Genomic DNA, 16,993 nt, shown 5'->3' with positions numbered 1-16,993 from the left:
TCTCATCATTGCTACTGCAGATGACTATATCACTTGCTTCCTTCAGTCGAATATACATGTTAGTAACTATCGAGCGATCCAAAGTCAATAGCTCCTTACACTTCTTAATCATTGACTGCTTACTAACATTCTCTTTAGATACTTCCTAGATGAGAGACATGATTGTAGACATAAGAGCATCAACCTTTTTAAAAGCAAAAAAAAATCTTATTAAACCCTCATTTTTTAGTGAATATGTCTGAAGCTTCTTATTTGATCACAACAATCTCGACCTCATCTTAATAATGCTACATTTTTTGTAAATTATATCATAAACTTATGCAGGACTTGCGAACCTTAGAAGACGTGTATATTTGATATATGAATTTTCTTTGTTGAGATTCAACTTAACCAGGTTCGTAAATTTTTTTATGAGAATTTTATTAAGTTCGCAAAATGTTCATGCAAATCTCATTTTTATTAAGATGTGACCTTGAAACGGAATACATATCTATCATGTGAACATTAGCATGTTCACTTGTGCCAAGGGTAAAAATATCCTAAAAAGTCAAGAATCAAACATTCGGGATATGAAAAAGATTTTGACAAATTGTGAAGCATTTTCAAAATAACATTATTTTACAAGAACAATACTGGTTATTTTCTGTATTTTTTACTTGATCTGAATCGCTAGATGTACCCTACCTTTTTTTTGTTTGGTCCGGACCCTCTAAAAATCATACTTTCCAGTTGTTTTTACTCAATATGAGCCATTAGATGTGTTTGTCATCCAAATGATAATTTTCAAGTTATTCTGGATTTAGTAGCACCAGGTTGCATCCAAAGAAGAAAATCCCTCTAGGCTGCAGATCAAGCATAAAGCGAGCCAAGTCCAAGGGTCCATAAGGTTGAAAATGGGTCGAATATAGTGATAGATGATGAAAATTCAGAATCCACATCCTTATTCTAAGTTCACATTCTAATATGGATCCACATAATATCCAATGAAATGAGTCCAGATAAAAAATATTGTTATAACTACCCCGGAGCAAAATGACTGATCGAAATAAGTTTTTTACGTTGCCTTTCAAAAAAAAAGTTTTTTACGTGACAAGGTGATCAGATTTAACATAAATCTGAAAAAAATTGTTGCCTCAAACTGCATCTAGTGTCCTCCATCAAGGATACAACTCAAATCAGATCATAATTTAGTATCTTATTTTAAGATCCATATCTGAGAATACGGTGTTGGATTAGATCAGAGCGATCCACTTGCATCCCTAACTGCCAGCACACAACAAAGTTCCAACGGCATTCCACCATGATGGGAGGAGCATTGAAGTACTTCACTGCTCTCTTCAGCCAGGACAAACAAATCCAATTTGGCCAAAACGACTGCTCAGATGAAAAATAACTAACGATGATTACAAAATTGAAGAGCCGAGCCCCGAGGAATTTAAACAAAAATCCATAAATAAAAGCTAGTATTTTTACATCAGTGCAAAAGGATTCAGCTACTGCCTTTTGCCTTCTTCATTCGTCTCCCACCCTCGGTTGCTCCATCTCTGACTTTCACCCTCTTCCTGTCATGCCACTGCATTTTCTTCGGAATCTGACAACAATAATTGAAAATACTTAGCGCTCCATGAAACTAGAGTTCGCAATGGTCATGCACAGAGATGACAAATGCAATTTGCAGCAACCAGAAGCACAAATTTGTGAACATTCCACATGTAGTTTGGTGCAAATGATTGTTCCCCATAATCATAAACAGGAGTTCCCATAATCATAAACAGGTGAACAGAAAAGAAAAAAGCGCAAAGTAATGAATAGAGTGCTATATAAGAAAAGCATGATGGCAGCTTTTCCGAGTACCTCGGCTGAGAAAGTCTTCAATGGATCTTTACTTTTACCAAATCTCCTTTTTGGACCACGTTGATGGCGAGAAGAGCCAGTCTTGTGCATTGCTGCCCTGGAGAGTTTGACGATCTTGCTAGCTTCCAGTGTAACAGGATCCACCAGGTAATCAGGCACTGCTTTCAGATGAGATGGAGGTTTCTTCTTGCTTAGTACTTTGTCATGCTTTAGTAGATCTGACAAGCCGAACGAATTAAACAGTAAGGTCACCATGACGATCCCTATCCAGATACACAGATTGTAACCATAGCAGAATATGTTGGTATTGTTGTTTACCTAAGTCTCTTGGATTATGTTCAAAATGAGCCTTCAACCTGAAACCACAAGAGTAACCCACTGTCAAACAACTCAAAGTAGGTTGCAACAAAAAAGAAAAAGGGATTGGCAAAAATTGACCCAAGTTGGTCCAGTAGAAAGCTTAGGAATTTGGTGAGCTATTTTGATGTAGAGAAATATATTATTTTTGCCTCGCCCAGATGGGCAAAAGTGAGCTCAAAAAGTTATGACTGTAAATGTCATTGAATTGCTTTTTGTCATGGTAGTTCAGCTCACAATCAAACCCCTAAGCTCTTTTAGTTCTCGAGTTTTCGAGTCATTCAAGTAGGTTTTTATTTTCACATGGAATGCAATACAAAAATTTGTCAAACACCAAATTGTTCTTTGTCATCTACAATATGAGGTTAAAGCAGAGTTACCGGAAGCTTCTTAGGTAGGTGGGAAGCTCGCTTCCGGGAAACTCGCTTCCGAAACTTCATGGGAAGCTCGCTTCGGAAGCGCGATACTCCTCGCTTCCGAAACTTCATGGGAAGCTCGATTCCCCCATGCTTCTTCTATGTTTCTTTTCATCTTTTTCATGTATTTTCTCCCACACTTTCACTCGCTTTCTATGTACTTTCTTTATATTGGTAACCAGCATTGTTAGATTTTAACAAAAAATTAAACTCTTTTACAGAAAAATCATGAAATATAAGAATGATCAATTTTATTTTAGATTTTATTTGTTTCTTGTTTGATTCCATATTGCTTCATTTTTTATTCATATTTTGCTTTTAAATTGAAACTTCGCTTCCCGCTTCGTATAAATTTTAAAATGCCTCGCTTCCGCTTCCCGTATCGTTTCCCATTTCCGCTTCCTCGTTTGGCAACCTTGGGTTAAAGGCATGAACTCCATCATACTCACTTCTCTGAATTAAGAATCTCATTCCTTAAATCCTGGGCTCTAGACTCCCTGACACTAGCTTTTGTGATCCCTTTTGCAATGTCCTGCACAAAATAAGATGCGCATTAGGGCAATATAAAGAAATTGCAAGACTAAGTTTTATGATGATAAATGAACAGACAGTATAACGGTGAAGGTTAATTTTTTTTTCTTCAACCAAAGAAACAAAAACTTATTTTTAGCAGCTGACAACTGTTTTTCCCATGGGAAAAAACATTTGTTCACTAGTAGATTTTTTATGCTAGCTTCAGATTATTTGCATAGAAATGTGAACCAACCCTTCATGATTGTTGTGGATAGTTAAGCAGGTATTTGCTGACAGCAAAATTTGGAGAATAAACTGTGGTGCAAACTTCTTACCTCAACTCTGTACCGCAAGTTATCCACAGCATTTTTTGTAAGTAAAGGAAAAGGAGCAATCAACTTTGATGAATCAGGACTATCATAATCACCCAGCATAGCTTTAATCTCTTCAAAAACCTCTTCTTCATCTGGAGAAACCTATGAAATAATAGCCAGATGAAATTCATCTATCAGACATTTCTTCAATACACAAAGGAACACATCCACATGCATACTCTCTCTACAAACCCAGCATCCTTTAGAATTAACATTTTCATGACTAATAGAAAAACACAAGCACACACGACACAAACCATTTCTCATAGTATTGGCAATAGCTTGTGAACTAAATAATGTCAATAAGTCTTTTACACCAAATATCATTAGGTCATGAGGATAAAACAAAAGATATGTTAGAATGCACATAGATTTTTGTAAATATTATTTTCTATTTTTTCTTTTGATTCTTTTGTATTTTCTTTATGATTTTGGACTTTTATTTTTCTTATTTTATTGAGGGCATTGTAGTACATAAACTAGCTAAGCTAACCATTAGATTGAACTAGCTGTTAGAGAGGTCTAATGGCTAATTAAACTAGCTGTTAGATCTCTCTAATGGATAGAATTTTAAAAGTTAAACCTCCATTGTAAGTATGCATTCTCTAATGCATTCCTTAAATGCAACTAAGATGGCTGGAAATTTTCTGATAGGCATCTATTATACATTGGTCCCTTTTCTTAAATAAAAAACATTTTTTCCACCCTTCAAAATTAGAACTATTTTTATCAATTGTTGAACATAATCACTTGCAGGTTGAAATTAATTACCTTTAACGTCAAAAAATTCAGAACAAGCAGGCAGCAAATTAGTACCAATATGCATTAAAGAATTCATTCTGATCAGGGTTTTATTAACAAATGATTAATTATTGTTCTTTAAAAAGCAACCTAGAGCTAATATTTTAACTTACAAGTGAAACAGATGCACCAGTGTTATGTGCTCTTCCTGTACGTCCAATTCGATGTATGTACCTTGATGGACTCTGAGGCATCTCAAAATTTATAACCTGCCAAAAGGAGCAAAAAATCAGAGTGTGACAACTAATTAATCATTATGAACTAACTGGGACAAGTGACAACTAATTATGAACTAAATCAATATGCCTTAAATTAAAAATGCCATAAAAACTATTGAGTGTGTTTGACCAAATTGTTCACTAGAAAGTAGTGTCTAACCGTTAGAACTAAATCTCAAGCAAATGTAAGTGAATGAACCAGTAACAATGAATGGAAGTAATATCTATGAAGGTTAGTGGACCATGTATTGACTCTTTTTGAAGGTAAACTTAATGGACCAAGTATCAAAATGCTTTCCAACTTGTGCTTTTGTGAGATACTCTGAATGGAACATCCAATTTCCATGGGAGTTCATTAATATAAATGCACCTAAAATTAGGTTTTCAACAATAAAGCAAAACAATTATCGACCTTGCATGGCTAAAAAAACTCATGTTCTTTACCGTGAAGACATTTTTGAAGTCAATCCCTCGTACCACGCCAAACTCAGAATCCAACTTTCGCTTCAAATTCTTCTTGGACCTTTTATCTGACACATTATCATCACCATGGGACTTCTCCATCTCTACTTTGCAATCGTCAGTAGCTATTAGATAATCAAAAAGTGATGCATTGAACTCCTGATAAGTTGGATAATGCAGATCAGAATGAAAATCGAGAATATGCAGCAACTCAGAAAGAGAGAGAGAGCATTCTAATAATCAGCCATTCACAACAAGAAGGAAAAGTACATCAGATTCTTACAAGAACACAAGTGGATATAAATATGCAATGAGCAGGCCTGTGCAACCATCATAGTATGTTATTCAAGTGAAGCCCAGCACACATCATTTGTGTTCATCTAGTGAAAACTACATGAAATACAGACTATACAGTTTTCCCTTAATCAATAATTAGTTTCAACTTTCAAGTGCAAACCAACATAGTAAAATCACACTAAATAGCCATGCTCGCCATCAGATTTCAAGATTGCATTCCTTCACAGAGTAATAATCCTGGAGAACTTTCTGTTAAGATATGTATGTTAATGTACATGTGTACATATATATGTATATTGTATTTTGTATATATTGTTAAAACTGCCTTGGGTTGGCAGTTTGACTTGAAAACCGAGAAGTGGAAGAAGGGAGGAGAGAGGAGAGAGCACGTTCTTTACTTGGAATCGGCAGCCACACTGATTTTTCCTGTGGCTGCACTAAACTTCATTAAGATAAAATAGGTTTACAAATCTTTTACAATGGCAAGACTACCCCTAGTTAGTAATGTATATTACATTACAATATAGCATACACATGATCTATATGGATCCTCTACTGGATCCTCTACTGGATCCATATCAGATCTGTATTCTAATACCCTCCCTCAAGTTGTGCATGGGATTGAACCATGTGCAACTTGTTCTTCAGATACCAAAAGCAGTTACTTGTGAGACCTTTGTGAACATATCAGAAGCTTGGTCTTCTGAAGACACATAAAGTGGTTCAATCTCTTTGTTTGCTACCTTTTGTCTGATGAAATGTTGGTCAATCTCAATATGTTTTGTCCGACTGTGATGAACAGGATTGAAAGCAATTTGCATAGCACTTCTATTATCACACATGAAGGTTGAACTTCAGATACTCTCTCCCATCACTGTAAGGAGATGCCTAATCCAGGTTACTTCTGCTGTGGTAGCTGCCATAGATCTATATTCTGCCTCCGTCCTAGATCTTGCCACAGCTTTCTGTTTTCTGCTACTCCATGAGATAAGATTGTTTCTAATGAAAACACAGTATCCTGAAACAGACCTCCTTTCATCTGGGTCCCCTGCCCAGTCTGCATCTGTATAGGCCAATATGTCATGTTTCGGTGTTACCCATGAAGATTGAGCATATATGAGTCGATCACCCACCGTGCCTTTTAGATATCGGAGAATACGTTTGATGGCATCCATATGACCAGTCTTTGGTTCATGCATAAACTGAGATACTTGATTTACAAAATATACAATATCTGGTCTAGTAAAAGTAAGATATTGTAACATGCCCACTAAACTGCGATACTTTCTTGCATCAAGATACAACTCACCATCACAAATGTTGAGTTTTTAATTGAAAACACTGGGAGTAGGCACAGGTTTGCAATCTGTCATTCTTGCTTTGGCCAAAAGATCAAGAGTGTATTTGTGTTGAGTTAATGATATTTTTTCATCCTGTCTGTCCACCTCTACACCAAGAAAATATCTTAGTTCTCCAAGATCTTTCATCTTGAATCACATACTTAGTAAAACTTTAATTTGTTGAATATGCTCTGGAGCATTACCAATGACCACTATATCATCAACATATATAAGTAAGAAAACCACAGCGCTTCCATCCCTGTATATGAATAAGGAATGATCTAGTTAGGAACGAATAAAACCGTGGTTCTGAATCTTTGAGGAGAAACTTTCAAACCATGGCCTGGAGGCTTGCTTTAAACCGTACAATGCTCTGGTTAATTTACATACATATTCTTTTGGGTCTCCCTCTGCATAACCTTGAGGCTGCTCCATGTAGACCTCTTCTTTTAAATCCCCATGAAGAAACGCATTTTTAACATCAAGCTGACTAAGGCTCCAACCATGTTCAATAGTCAGGCCAAGGATAATACGAATGGTTCCCATTTTCACCACTGGGCTGAAGGGCTCATCATAATCTTCACCATATTCTTGGGTGAAACCTTTAGCAACAAGACGTGTCTTGTATCGTTCAATGCTCTCATCCGGTTTATATTTAATCTTATACACCCATTTCGAGCCAACAACATTTTTATCTGGGAGACGACCAACTATCTCCCATGTTCGACACTCATGAAGTGCCTCTATATCCTCATTCATCACCTCAATCCATTTGTTAGATTGAACAGCTTGACAAAACCCAAGTGGTTCCTCATGTTTTTCAATCTTGGATAGAAAGATCTGAAAATCCATAGAGAAGTTATCATAACTTACCCATTTTTCAATTGGATGCCTTATCTTGCTTGATATTCTTGGTGCCTCTCTGTTACTGGGTAATGTCACGTGTTCTCCAACAGGAGCATATGTTTGCTCTCTGGGTCTTATGGTGTAGACATACACTTTGTATCTCTGACATTCTGTTTTTGATACCTTATCTGAAGTCGTCTCATCATGTATGTTTTCAGGAGCCAAAGTGGTACATTCAGCAACATGTGAAATAAGTTCAGCATTGAGCCATGGATCATACCAATTATCAGTCATATCACCATGTTCACGATCATAGTTGACTTTATTTTCTAGAAAGCTATTTTCATCAAAAACAACATTTCTGAAAATTCTGATCTTCTTATTGATAGGGTCACAGCACCTGTACCCCTTGTGTTCATCTGCATAACCTACAAATTGGCATATAGAGGCTTTGTCTTGAAATTTAGTTCTCATGGATTTATCAATATGAACATAACATGTACATCCAAAAACTTGTAACTCATCATAATCAAGGTGTATACCAAAGAGAACATAATAGAGAGACTGATTTTCAAGGATAGGCATAGGAAGACGATTTATCACATGAGTGACAGTGTGAAAGACTTTTATCCAAAGGTTGATGGGCAAGCTACAACCATGCATCATACTCATTGCACTTTCCACAATATGTCTGTGTTTACGTTCAACAATTTCATTTTGTTGTAGAGTATACGGGCAAGAAACTCTACGATGTGTCCTATTATCTTGGAGGAAATCTAAAAACTCGCTGGAGGAATACTCACCACCTCCATCACATTGGAGAATTTGAATATTTTGGGAGAATTGATTTTTAACATAGACATGAAAGTGACGAAAAATAAGAAAAACCTCTGATTTGTGTTTCATGAAGAATATCCAGGTAAAACGAGAGAAACTGTTAATAAAAGATACATAGTATCTACTTCCAGAAGAAGAAGGATTGGAAGCTGGACCCCAAACATCAGAACATATTATCTCAAAAGGAATAGAAGCTCTTTTATTTATTTGATAAAAAGGAAGTACATGACTATTGCAAACTTGACAACTGTGACACATTTTATTCTTCAATGAAGGTGAAACAGTCTCTGAAAGAAAACCATTGGACACTAACTTTTCAATAAAGACTTGACTACAATGACCAAGACGAGAATGCCAGAGATCTGGCTTATTACATTTGGATAAACTTAGGACGTTTTTAGAGACATGATCAGACTTGGGCTTCAAGACACTGGAGGTTGGATCTTCATTGAAGGCATACATGTTTTCACGTCGCTCTCCTTTAGCAAACATCTCATTCGTTTGAAGATCCTTGACAAAGACAGAAGTAGGAGTAAATTCCACATATGAATTGGTAGAGTCAACAAGTTTAGATATAGAGACAATATTTTTATTTATATTTGGTGCATGAAAAACATCAGATAAAGAAATAGACGACTCAGACAAAAGAATAAGGACATTGCCTATGTTTGAAATAGGGTGGTGAGTCCCATCTCCAGTTACAATATTAGATTTTCCAAAATAGAGAACCAAAGTAGAGAATTTACCTGCATTGCCAGTGACATGAGCCGTTGCCCCAGAGTCAACATACCATATTCCATCATCATTCTGTTTCAGGTTCAAGTTGACCATCGCAGATAGGAGAAGATCCTTAGCATCATCACTGACCTGAAAAGTACCTGCAGTTCCAGGTGTAGCAACATTTCTATTGTTTTGCGCTCTATTTCGATTTTGCGGGTTGAATCAACAGTTGGCTTTGATGTGGCATCGTTTATTACACTGATAACATGTGGGAACATTCCTTGAAAAACTGACTGTGGAATTTGGTGTAGGTAATAATCCACGTCCACCCTGGATGGTAGTTCCTCTGCCACGTCCTCCTCATGCACGATCAACTATCATCCTTGTGGCAAGAACCTCATGCGTAGATGATTGTCCAGCTGAAGCATCAGACATGCTCTTCAGAGTCATTTCGTACTAAAGGAGTTTGGCACGTAATTCCTCAAAATTGAGTAGCGTAGGTAAGCATAATAAAGAGGTCACAAGGACATGATATTCTGATCCCAAGGCATTCAGTGTCTGCTGCACCTTTTCTTTATTTGACACTGGATATCCAACCATGGCTAACTGGTCTGTAATGCTTTTAACTTGATTTAAGAATTCAATAATGCTCATTGCCCCCTTTTTTAACATCTGAAATTCGTGTTTGAGAAACAGCACTTTAGCTTCTGTTATCTGAGAATATGCCTGAGCTAAAACCTCCCACAAAACTTTGGATGTGCAATCATCAGGAATGGAAATCAATACTTCTTGTGATAATGTGGAAGTTATGTATGCGACAAGAGCCTGATTGCGCTTCATCCAAGAAACGAATGCAGGATTGCGAATAATATTCGCAATCCTCCATCCTCTTTGGCTTCGGTTGTGATAAATTCTGGAGGCATTGGAGTAGAGCCATCTAAGTGGCCTGAAAGGTCTTGACTTCGAATAAAAGGAGCAATTTGCCTTTTCCAAGTCAGATAGTTGTTGGTAGTTAACTTTTCCGAAACTAGCTGTCCAAGGAAGTTGGAAGAAAGACCCGAATTGCCTGAAGTATCCATTGGTAGCTGGTTGACAATGGGAAGACACTAGTGACTGAAACTGAAATGAAACACTTGTGGCTGAAACTGAAAAGAAAAAAAAAACTGACAAAGGAGTGCAAGAAAAAGGTTAAAGTAAAAGAGAATAAAGCAGATGTGACAAGGCAGTTTTCAGACCAGCAGTAATGTGATGTTCAGAACCGATAGAGAATAAAATCAGAAAACAGCAGCAGCGTGAGGAAAAACAATTTGCGTGATATGGGAATGAAACTGGAAGGGAATTTAGCTCTAAGAAGGAACAATTAACATATCTGAAACTACTTCAGATTTGTGACAGAGAAACTCAGCGAAAGAAAGTAGAAGAAACAGAGGATGATGTAGTTAAAAGGAAAGAAATATTTCAGCAGAAGGAAGAAAGAAACAAAAGAAGAAGATAGACGAAAGAGACGTGACCTGTCTGTGAACTCGTCGGAAGGGGAGAAAGAGAGCAAGGCTCGGCTGAAGATCGTGGCCAATGGAGCCCTGTGAACTCGTCTGGAGAAGACGTGGAGCAGGCTCGGCAGATCGTGGCCAATGGAGCAGGCCCTTTCATGTTCCCTGATGAAGGCATTTAGCAGGCTCGGTTGATCGTGGCCAATGGAGCAGGCCCTTTCACGTTCCCTGATAAAGGCACTTTTACGCCTAGAGCAATCGCTGCTCTGATACCATGTTAAAACTGCCTTCAATTGGCAGTGGAAGAAAGGAGGAGAGAGCGTGTTCTTTCCTTGGAATTGGCAGCCACACTGATTTTTTTTGTGGCTGCACTAAACTTCATTAAGATAAAATAGGTTTACAAATCTTTTACAATGGCAAGACCAAGGTTTTAAAACCCGTGACTCGGAACTCGACTCGTTCTTTATTGACTCGTGACTCGGCGGGTCAACTTGGTGACTCGGACCGGGTTTTGTTAACTTTTGATTTTAAAAGAAAAACAATATATAATTTGTCTGAAACCATGTTTTTGAGTAAACATAGTCTCCAAATGTCTGTAAGAATATAAAAACAACTGCAAAGAGCTATAGAGGTTTGCTTGAATAATTGAATTTGATATCTATACAAGCACTTTGACTAATTCATGACTTGAATTAGAGGATTTGGTCACCATGAGTTCAGTCTGCTACTACCTAAGGTTCCTAAAATGGCCAATCATATATGCTAGCTTGTTTTAAAAGTTTTAATTCCCTCTCTAACAAATTCATAAATGTAAAACAGGGATATATGTGCATATTGAAAGTTTACAGAATGCCCAATATCAACATAAATAAGCAATTTTCCCATGTATAAAACTATGCAAGAAATATATTAATGGCACAACTATAAAAAGACTACTAATATTTGAATATGTACAATGCTTGTTCACATAACAAATGGATGATGAAACCTAAATGTGACTTCCCATAGGCACAGTTGACCCGCCATATATAGTGAGAATCATTTCTTTAAAATATTTTGCTAGAATAAGTTGATAACACAGGGTGAACAGTAGTTCGAACAACATGGCGATTTTATTCTATGGATCTAAATGTTTTTTTATCTTTAAATGATTTTTATTTTCTTTTTTATACAAAATCTGGGGGTAACCCTTGTTAAAATATATGTACTTATATATTTCGAAACTGTGATTTGAAACTCAAAAAACAAATTTAAAACATCCCAAAACTCGCCCGAGTCAGGCCGAGTCAAGCCCGAGTTTTGGCAAACCGAGTTTGCCTTGCCGGGTTGACTCGCTGGAGGGGCGAGCCGAGCCGAGTCAGCCGAGTCAATGAGTTGACTCGGCGAGTTTTAAAACACTGGGCAAGACTACCCCTAATTAGTAATGTATATTACATTACAATATAGCATACACGTGATCTATATAGATCCTCTATTGGATCCAAATCTGATCTGTATTCTAATATATATGAATATTTGTTTGTATTTTTATTTTTGTCCAAGGGTATTTTGGTCATTTTGACCAGCTAGCCGTTGGGAGCTCCCTATGGCTATATGGTTTCTCTCTCTTCCCTCTACTTTGTATATATATGGGACTTATGGTCTTTATTTGAACCATGCATTCTTTGTGCATTTCATAAATTAATAAACCCCTTTGTGGGTTTGGGTTTGTGATCTTGCCCTTTGTAGGCATTGTATAAATAGGGGCTTTGTTCCCTTTCATTCCTTAATGCTATTCTAAAGCATTCTAACTCATTTTGTGAGTATATTATGAATAAAATGTTATTTATTTTATTCTTGCTTTAGTGCTTTAATGCATGGTATTGCCATTAGTGGATGTTTGTATTGCCTATGTTGGCACCTTGTATTGTCCCATGGTAGACTTGTGCATGTGCACATTGTGTTTGTGTTATTGTAAGCCCTTTGAGGCTCTTGTTCTTGTTTTTCTGCATATTTCGTGACAAACTACCCATTTAATTCATATTGATGATCATATCATTAACATGAAGAAACAAAATAACATTTTCTGCATTAGAATTCTTAACAAATAAAGTTGTCAATAAAATATAATTTAAACCAGATTTGGATCGACATTAACATTTGTTGTTAAATACGTCTCTTTTGTGTAACATGCCTTGAGTTATTGTATTTTATCTGACTAGTTTGGCCCTTATCATTTAGTAGCTATAATTTATAGTCTGGGGGTAATATTGTATTTTCTGTTATAACAGTTATTGAAAGGTTATCAATATAATAAGGAAACTCCCACATGTCCAAGCGGTTAACATTTCTGGGTATTCACAGCAGTCTCCTCTCTCTCTCTCTATTTCTCCTTCTTCCTCTTGGTTTTGGTGGACGATCTTTGTTTAACAGTCCACACCTTGGCTGCGGGGACATGATTGTCATTTTTTTGTCTCATTTCTTTCTTTCTTTTTCTTCTTCCTCCGGCCCCGAATGTTTTTTCTTTCTTTCTTTCTTCTCTCATTTTCTTCTTCTTTTCCTTTTCTTTTTTACCTTATATTTTTCTTCTTCCTCCTCCTTTCACCCTTATACCTTCTTCTCTTTTCCTTCTTCCTCGTCTTCTTGTTCTTTTTCTTCCTCTTTCCCCTTTTCATTTTTTCCCTTCTTTTTTCGTTCTTTTTTTTTTCTTCCTCCTCTCTCCCCTCCACTCTCTTCTTCTTCTTCTTCTTCTTCTTCTTCTTCTTCTTCTTCTTCTTTTTCCTTTTTTTTTCCTTTCCCCCCTTTTTTCCTTTTTTATTTTTGTTCTTAAAATGTATGCCTGTGTTTTTTTACAGATATATGTGTGTGTTGTGCGTGCACACACACACATATATATTTTATATATATTTTTGTAGACACATTATACAATAGACAGAGAATGTTTTATGTTCAATGTTATGAAATTTTATAAATTTTGCAATATGTTACACTGAATTACACACTTCATTCATAGTTATAATCATACGTTTGTTACTAAAATCAACTATTTATTGTAATATTTCTGCTTTTCTTGAAAAAAAATTTGGTCCCGCCTAGGCCCCGACCAGTCCTTTTAGGGGTCTTCCAACTATCACTTCTAACAACTAAGTTTATATCAAGCACGACCTCCATTTTGGGCTATTTTTTTTATTAGCAAACCAACCAAAAAACTCGGCCTCCATCTTAAGAAAATATGACATTTCAAATGCGATAATTATTTAAAATTCATGAACATAGGTATGCAGGACTACCACACTTTCTTACTACAGAATGGTTAATATCAATCAAACATGTATGACTGCTACGTATAACGATAGTATGTCGGATTATTATATAGCTATGACCATCATTATAGAGTTGACCCAAGCCAATCTTGGTTTTTCTAGAGTTCAACCAGATTAATAGTCAAAGCTGAGACCCATAATTGAGCCCAGAGTATTAGATTCATGATCGAGCCTGCAGCAATAACTAAAGTTTGAACATCTTAATAACCATCCCTAAAAGCATGGGGAAGATATGGTTTACCATGAGATGAATGGTGGCTACTTTGGTGTGCCACTTAGAAAAGAAAAAAAACTGAATGTTGAAGAGAACCTCCAGCCAGTTGACTAATAGCTCATGATAAATAATAAAATTTAAAAAGAATATCTGATGAATATAAAATGGTTGGGAAAAATCTAACTTGGATTGGTTCATGCCACATAGAAACAAGCTTCTTTGAACACAGATATGCCGGTCTTACCTTTCAAATGTTTTAATAAAGCTTTCTATTTTGACTCCTAAAAGAAGAAATTACACATTCAAGCAAAAGAAAGACAAGGGGAGACAATATGATGATCATACCTCTAGAATGTGGAGTCGAGAATTCTGTGGCAACTCAGCATTCAACACTGCAGTTTTAATCCCAAACTGTTGATGCAACCAAAAAGAATATGAGAATAAACATTTGAAAAAGGGATACAATCAAAAATATAAAGCTAGCATAATCACAAGCAGTCAAAGAATTGCATGGCATCTTAATAAGAGCTTATGGTTTTGTGACATGATTCATCACATTTAGAGCATGTTGGCTTGACTCCAATACTCATGACAAATAGAGTCACAAGTGCCAACGTTATGGGTCCAACTCTCACATTTTGTGAGAGATTCAGAGAACGAACCACATTTGATTCATTCTCACAGCACCATTTTCTCATGTTTGAAATGATGTCACAAAATGGGGCTTGTGAAAAACATTGTCTCACAAATATAAGAGAATGTTTATCACAAGGAGCCAAGCAAATGTGTCCTTAAGATTCATGACAAGATACAACCACAGATATTGCCAATGAGGAACACATTAACCCACTAAAGAAGCTAAAAGATTTTCATATGAAATCCAACACCCAAATTTAGCTTCCAATATGTATATATATATATATATATATATATATATATATATATATTTGCTACGCTTGATTGTAAATTCAATCGACCTAGCAAAGTCGTGGAACCCCTTTTTTCTCACATGTAACACCATAGATGTGATCTACATGTTTTATTTCGTGGGAATCAGATTTTGGATCGCCGACCTGTTACAGGTTTTTATGGCAATCCAAAAATCAATGACTATGAATGTATCAATTTTTCCCAAGTCATAAAAACATGTTTTTTCGTCCTAAAAACATGATATAAGAGTCGATTCCTACTAAATCTAGCATGATGAAGTTATGAACACATTTATGGGGTTAGATTGTGTCAAAAAAACTTGTATCATGAGATTCCAACTCGAGTAGGTACAATCGATTGTAGCATATATAATATATATAGAGAGAGAGAGAGAGAATTTATCTAACTTTAAAGTAGTTATATTAATGTTCATAGTGATGAAAGTTTAAAAGGAGAAATAACGCCAGCCTTTCTCTTGTGAGATATTGAATTTTTTATTTTCCATGTTTTTGTCACCATTTTTTTAATTTTAATTAAAAAATGAATAACCAAATATTTATAAATAAAAAATTGTAAACATGAAATTTAATGTTTTGGATCTATGTCATATGGGTGTGGGTGTGGGGGTTCGGCACTTTCAAAAACCTTGGGTGCGGCAAAAAAAAATAATATATATATATATAGAAGGGGGGGTCCGGGGGTCCAGTGGGGCCGCCCCTGGCGGGGGGGGGGTATAGGGGGGTAGCCCCCCCCCCCCCTTAAGATTTTTTTTTTAAAATTCCGCAGCCCATTTCATAGGGCAAAAATTTAAAAAAAAAAATCCAAAAATGGACCAAAATGACCCTGGGTGCATTGACCGCACCCAGGGTCGGGTTGACCGCACAGGGTGCCGCACCAGCACCCGCGTCGACGCGGCTGTGGCACCTATCTGGCCGAATCCCTGTGACATAGTTTTGGATGTATTTAACATTTTAAATGGCTGGAAAATGCCATGTTTTTTTTAAATGCCAATACTTGTCAATATATTAACATAGAAGAATACACCTCGTTGAAATGACAAGGACACCTTTAAAAACAATTGCATCTTTTAAAATACATAGTTATTTTAGGGGAAAAGCAAGTCTTTTATTTTGGAGAAAAACAAAATATTAAGTAGATTTTTCAAAAAGTAACAAGGTAAACTTTAGTAATTTGAATTTGAAAAGCAAAATGCCTTTTTTGACCCAAAATAGTAACTAATATCAATCATATTTTTCAAAAGTAACCAGGCATACTCTATTAATTCAAATTTAAAAAGCAAAAATGTCTTCTTTGACGCCAAAAAGTAACTATGTATTGGTCATTTCAATCAATTGAACTCTACTAACATTAATATAACTAGTTTCAAGTTAGTTAAACCCCTATATATATATAGATAGATATATATATATATAGAGAGAGAGAGAGAGCAATTGGTTCCTCCTAACAATAGGAGGTTGCAGACAGTCTTAATTTTTAAACTTGTTAATTTTTTGGGGGAGAATGTGACTTCACAATTATAATCTAAATGCTCTATTTACTAGAAATAGGCCTTTTGATCATCAGATTATGACATGTGAGCAGGTTTTGATAAGGCTTCAAAAATCGGCAACTCAGAAATTTTATAAATCTAAGTCATAAATTCATATTATTTTCATCAAAATCTGTGGGGCCAGATTTGCCAACATGGCTTGGAACATCAAAAATCAGCACTGTCCGCAATGTAGAGGATCCAATTTTTGTACATATATATAGGGTAAATACTTGCTACTAATGAAGATACAGAACTATTCAATAGAAACCACTCTTTTCTTTTATATATATATATATATATATATATAGAGAGAGAGAGAGAGAGACAGAAAAGTGGTAGCTGCCTACCACGAGTGAACATACATTTTCAGGTTGTTTTTAGCAAATTTGACCTTGCAGATGTGTTTAGCATGGTAGATTTGAATCTTGTATTTTCGATAAAAGATATATATTATTTTTTAAGCCTTGAAT

The 16,993-nt window shown here is 36.0% G+C and overlaps 1 protein-coding gene across 1 annotated transcript in view; it reads right to left on the bottom strand.

Moving 5' to 3' along the window:
• Window positions 1–1,169: 1,169 nt before the first annotated feature.
• Window positions 1,170–16,993, bottom strand: part of LOC149816745 (P-loop containing nucleoside triphosphate hydrolases superfamily protein) — a 69,585-nt gene continuing 53,761 nt past the window's right edge. Inside the window, exons 8-15 of the mRNA XM_089986766.1 lie at window positions 14,387–14,452; window positions 4,978–5,154; window positions 4,429–4,524; window positions 3,476–3,616; window positions 3,077–3,159; window positions 2,173–2,210; window positions 1,855–2,072; window positions 1,170–1,591 (exon numbers count right to left, since the gene is read on the bottom strand). Of these exons, the coding sequence (XP_089842892.1) occupies window positions 1,490–1,591; window positions 1,855–2,072; window positions 2,173–2,210; window positions 3,077–3,159; window positions 3,476–3,616; window positions 4,429–4,524; window positions 4,978–5,154; window positions 14,387–14,452 (921 nt within the window). The 3' untranslated portion in view covers window positions 1,170–1,489. The remainder of the gene's footprint in view (window positions 1,592–1,854; window positions 2,073–2,172; window positions 2,211–3,076; window positions 3,160–3,475; window positions 3,617–4,428; window positions 4,525–4,977; window positions 5,155–14,386; window positions 14,453–16,993) is intronic.

The sequence above is a fragment of the Nuphar pumila genome, chromosome 14 (assembly GCF_984573655.1).
Source record: "Nuphar pumila chromosome 14, dmNupPumi1.hap1.1, whole genome shotgun sequence".
In the NCBI taxonomy this organism is placed as follows: Eukaryota; Viridiplantae; Streptophyta; class Magnoliopsida; order Nymphaeales; family Nymphaeaceae; genus Nuphar; species Nuphar pumila.
The sequence above is the reverse complement of the archived record's forward strand: the minus strand, read 5'-3'. Positions and strand labels throughout refer to the sequence as shown.